The sequence below is a fragment of the Salmo salar genome, unplaced genomic scaffold (assembly GCF_905237065.1).
Source record: "Salmo salar unplaced genomic scaffold, Ssal_v3.1, whole genome shotgun sequence".
Taxonomy (NCBI): Eukaryota; Metazoa; Chordata; class Actinopteri; order Salmoniformes; family Salmonidae; genus Salmo; species Salmo salar.
This window is the reverse complement of record NW_025548319.1, coordinates 305,001-308,326: the sequence shown is the minus strand read 5'-3', so window position 1 is coordinate 308,326 and position 3,326 is coordinate 305,001. Positions and strand designations below refer to the sequence as shown.

Sequence of the window (3,326 nt, the reverse complement as noted above, 5' to 3'; positions counted from 1 at the left end):
TGAACCTTCACCCCAGTCTGAGGTCCTGAGCAGATCTGGAGCAGGTTTTCATCAAGGATCTCTTTGTACTTTGCTCCGTTCATCTTTCCCTCGATCCTGACTAGTCTCCCAGTCTCCGCCGCTGAAAAACATCCCCACAGCATGATGCTGCCACCACCATGCTTCACCGTAGGGATGGTGACAGGTTTCCTCCAGACGTGACGCTTGGCATTCAGGCCAAAGGAGTTTAATCTTGGTTTCATCAGACCAGAGAATCTTGTTTCTCATAGGCTTGAGAGTCCTTTAGGTGCCTTTTGGCAAACTCCAAGAGGGCTGTCGTGCCTTTTACTGAGGAGTGGCTTCCGTCCGTAGTCTGAATACTTTCCAAATGTATGTAGTGGTCTTTGACACCCGTGTTATCCTATGTGATCTAAGGGTTGTTCTCTGCCTGATTGACATCTGTCTCAGGGTGTGTGTGTGTGTGTAACACAGTAAGGCAGAGTGTGTGTGTGTGTCTTGGGGTGTGTGTGTGTTTCTTGGGGTGTGTATGGGCAGATAGATGTTCATGTATCTGGTTTCACCCTGTGTCCTTGTGCTACCTGATATCCCCAGCTCGTGTGTGTGTGTGTGTGTGTGTGTGTGTGTGTGTGTGTGTGTGTGTGTGTGTGTGTGTGTGTGTGTGTGTGTGGGGGAGAGAGATATCCTAGTTCCTGTTCCAGAGCTCACACGGGGGACAGTGACACAACGGAACACAAAAATAACGACCAGCGGAACATCAAGACTCTAGAACACAATGTCTATGTTCTAGTGTTCTATCTTGAGTGTTCTATCTAGAGTGTTCTGTGCAGTGTTCTGTCTAGAGTGTTCTGTCTAGAGTGTTCTGTCTAGAGTGTTCTGTAGCTGGGCTGTGGATCACAATGGGACTCCGTAGAAGAGGATTGTAGCTAGGCCGTCTCTGTTATTTAACGAGTTTAATAATTAATCCGTTGGTTGGAGGCAGCAGGGCAACATGAAGACGGTGGTTCTACTGGTGTGGATCAGCTGCTGGATAAATGGTGAGAGAACCTCTATCATGGTGTTAATTAGTATTATAGATGGTGAGAGAACCTCTATCATGGTGTTAATTAGTATTATAGATGGTGAGAGAACCTCTATCATGGTGTTAATTAGTATTATAGATGGTGAGAGAACCTCTATCATGGTGTTAATTAGTATTATAGATAAATGGTGAGAGAACCTCTATCATGGTGTTAATTAGTATTATAGATGGTGAGAGAACCTCTATCATGGTGTTAATTAGTATTATAGATGGTGAGAGAACCTCTATCATGGTGTTAATTAGTATTATAGATGGTGAGAGAACCTCTATCATGGTGTTAATTAGTATTATAGATGGTGAGAGAACCTCTATCATGGTGTTAATTAGTATTATAGATTGGTGAGATAACCTCTATCATGGTGTTAATTAGTATTATAGATGGTGAGAGAACCTCTATCATGGTGTTAATTAGTATTATAGATGGTGAGAGAACCTCTATCATGGTGTTAATTAGTATTATAGATAAATGGTGAGAGAACCTCTATCATGGTGTTAATTAGTATTATAGATGGTGAGAGAACCTCTATCATGGTGTTAATTAGTATTATAGATAATTAATTCTCCCCTCTCCCCATCCCATCCCCCTCCCCTCTCCTCCCACTCCCTCTCCCTGTCTCCCCTCCCCCTCCCCTCCCTCTCCCCATCCCTCCCTCCCCTCTCCCCCTCTCCATCCCTCCCTCCCCCCTCCACCATCCCTCTCCCCCTCCCCCTCCCCCTCCCCTCCTCCCTCTCTCCCCCTCCCTCCCTCCCCTCCCCCCTGCCCCTCCACCCCTCCCTCCCTCCCATCTCCCCCTCCCCCTCCCCTCTCCCCTCCCTCTCCCCTCCCCCTCCCTCTAGTGTGTACCAGTGCCCAGGGTCGTTATGCCCAGAAGCTGCTTAACGACCTGATGGAGAATTACTCCAGTGCTCTGAGACCAGTGGAGGACACAGACAAGACCCTGAACGTCACGCTGCAGATCACCCTGTCTCAGATTAAAGATATGGTGAGGACTCAGTATAGACCACCACCACCCAGTCTGTCTCAGATCAAAGATATGGTGAGGACTCAGTATAGACCACCACCACCCTGTCTCAGATCAACGATATGGTGAGGACTCAGTATAGACCACCACCACCCAGTCTGTCTCAGATTAAAGATATGGTGAGGACTCAGTATAGACCACCACCACCCACTGTCTCAGATCAAAGATATGGTGAGGACTCAGTATAGACCACCACCACCCAGTCTGTCTCAGATTAAAGATATGGTGAGGACTCAGTATAGACCACCACCACCCAGTCTGTCTCAGATTAAAGATATGGTGAGGACTCAGTATAGACCACCACCACCCAGTCTGTCTCAGATTAAAGATATGGTGAGGACTCAGTATAGACCCTCCAACCCTGTTCCCGCTGTACTGCAGGGCCCTCCGACCCTGTTCTCGATTGTAGACTGCAGGGCCCACCAACCCTGTTCCCGCTGTACTGCAGGGGCCCTCCAACCCTGTTCCCGCTGTACTGCAGGGCCCTCCAACCCTGTTCCCGCTGTACTGCAGGGCCCTCCGACCCTGTTCCCGCTGTACTGCAGGGCCCTCCGACCCTGTTCCCGCTGTACTGCAGGGCTCTCCAACCCTGTTCCCGCTGTACTGCAGGGCCCTCCGACCCAGTTGTCTCAGATTGTACTGCAGGGCCCTCCAACCCTGTTCCCGTCTGTCTGCAGAGCTCTCCAACCCCTGTTCGCTGTACTGCAGGGCTCTCCATCCCTGTTCCCGCTGTACTGCAGGGCCCTCCAACCCTGTTCCCGCTGTACTGCAGGGCTCTCCAACCCTGTTCCCGCTGTGGACTGCAGGAGCCCTCCAACCCTGTTCCCGTTGTACTGCAGGGCTCATTCCACACCCTGTCTGCCTCAGCTAAAGTATTGCAGGGCCCTCCAACCCGTGTTCCCGCTTTGTACTGCAGGGCCCTCCAACCCTGTTCCCGCTGTACTGCAGGGCTCTCCAACCCTGTTCCCGCTGTACTGCAGGGCCCTCCAACCCTGTTCCCGCTGTACTGCAGGGCCCTCCGACCCTGTTCCCGCTGTACTGCAGGGCCCTCCGACCCTGTTCCCGCTGTACTGCAGGGCCCTCCAACCCTGTTCCCGCTGTACTGCAGGGCTCTCCAACCCTGTTCCCGCTGTACTGCAGGGCCCTCCAACCCTGTTCCCGCTGTACTGCAGGGCTCTCCAACCCTGTTCCCGCTGTACTGCAGGGCCCTCCAACCCTGTTCCTGC

General features: G+C 51.5%; 1 protein-coding gene across 1 annotated transcript in view; it reads left to right on the top strand.

Moving 5' to 3' along the window:
- The first annotated feature begins 988 nt into the window (after nucleotides 1-988).
- LOC106591271 (neuronal acetylcholine receptor subunit alpha-9-I) overlaps nucleotides 989-3,326 on the top strand; it is a 24,462-nt gene continuing 22,124 nt past the window's right edge. Inside the window, exons 1-2 of the mRNA XM_045712224.1 lie at nucleotides 989-1,034; nucleotides 1,916-2,061. Coding sequence (XP_045568180.1) covers nucleotides 989-1,034; nucleotides 1,916-2,061 — 192 coding nt within the window. The remainder of the gene's footprint in view (nucleotides 1,035-1,915; nucleotides 2,062-3,326) is intronic.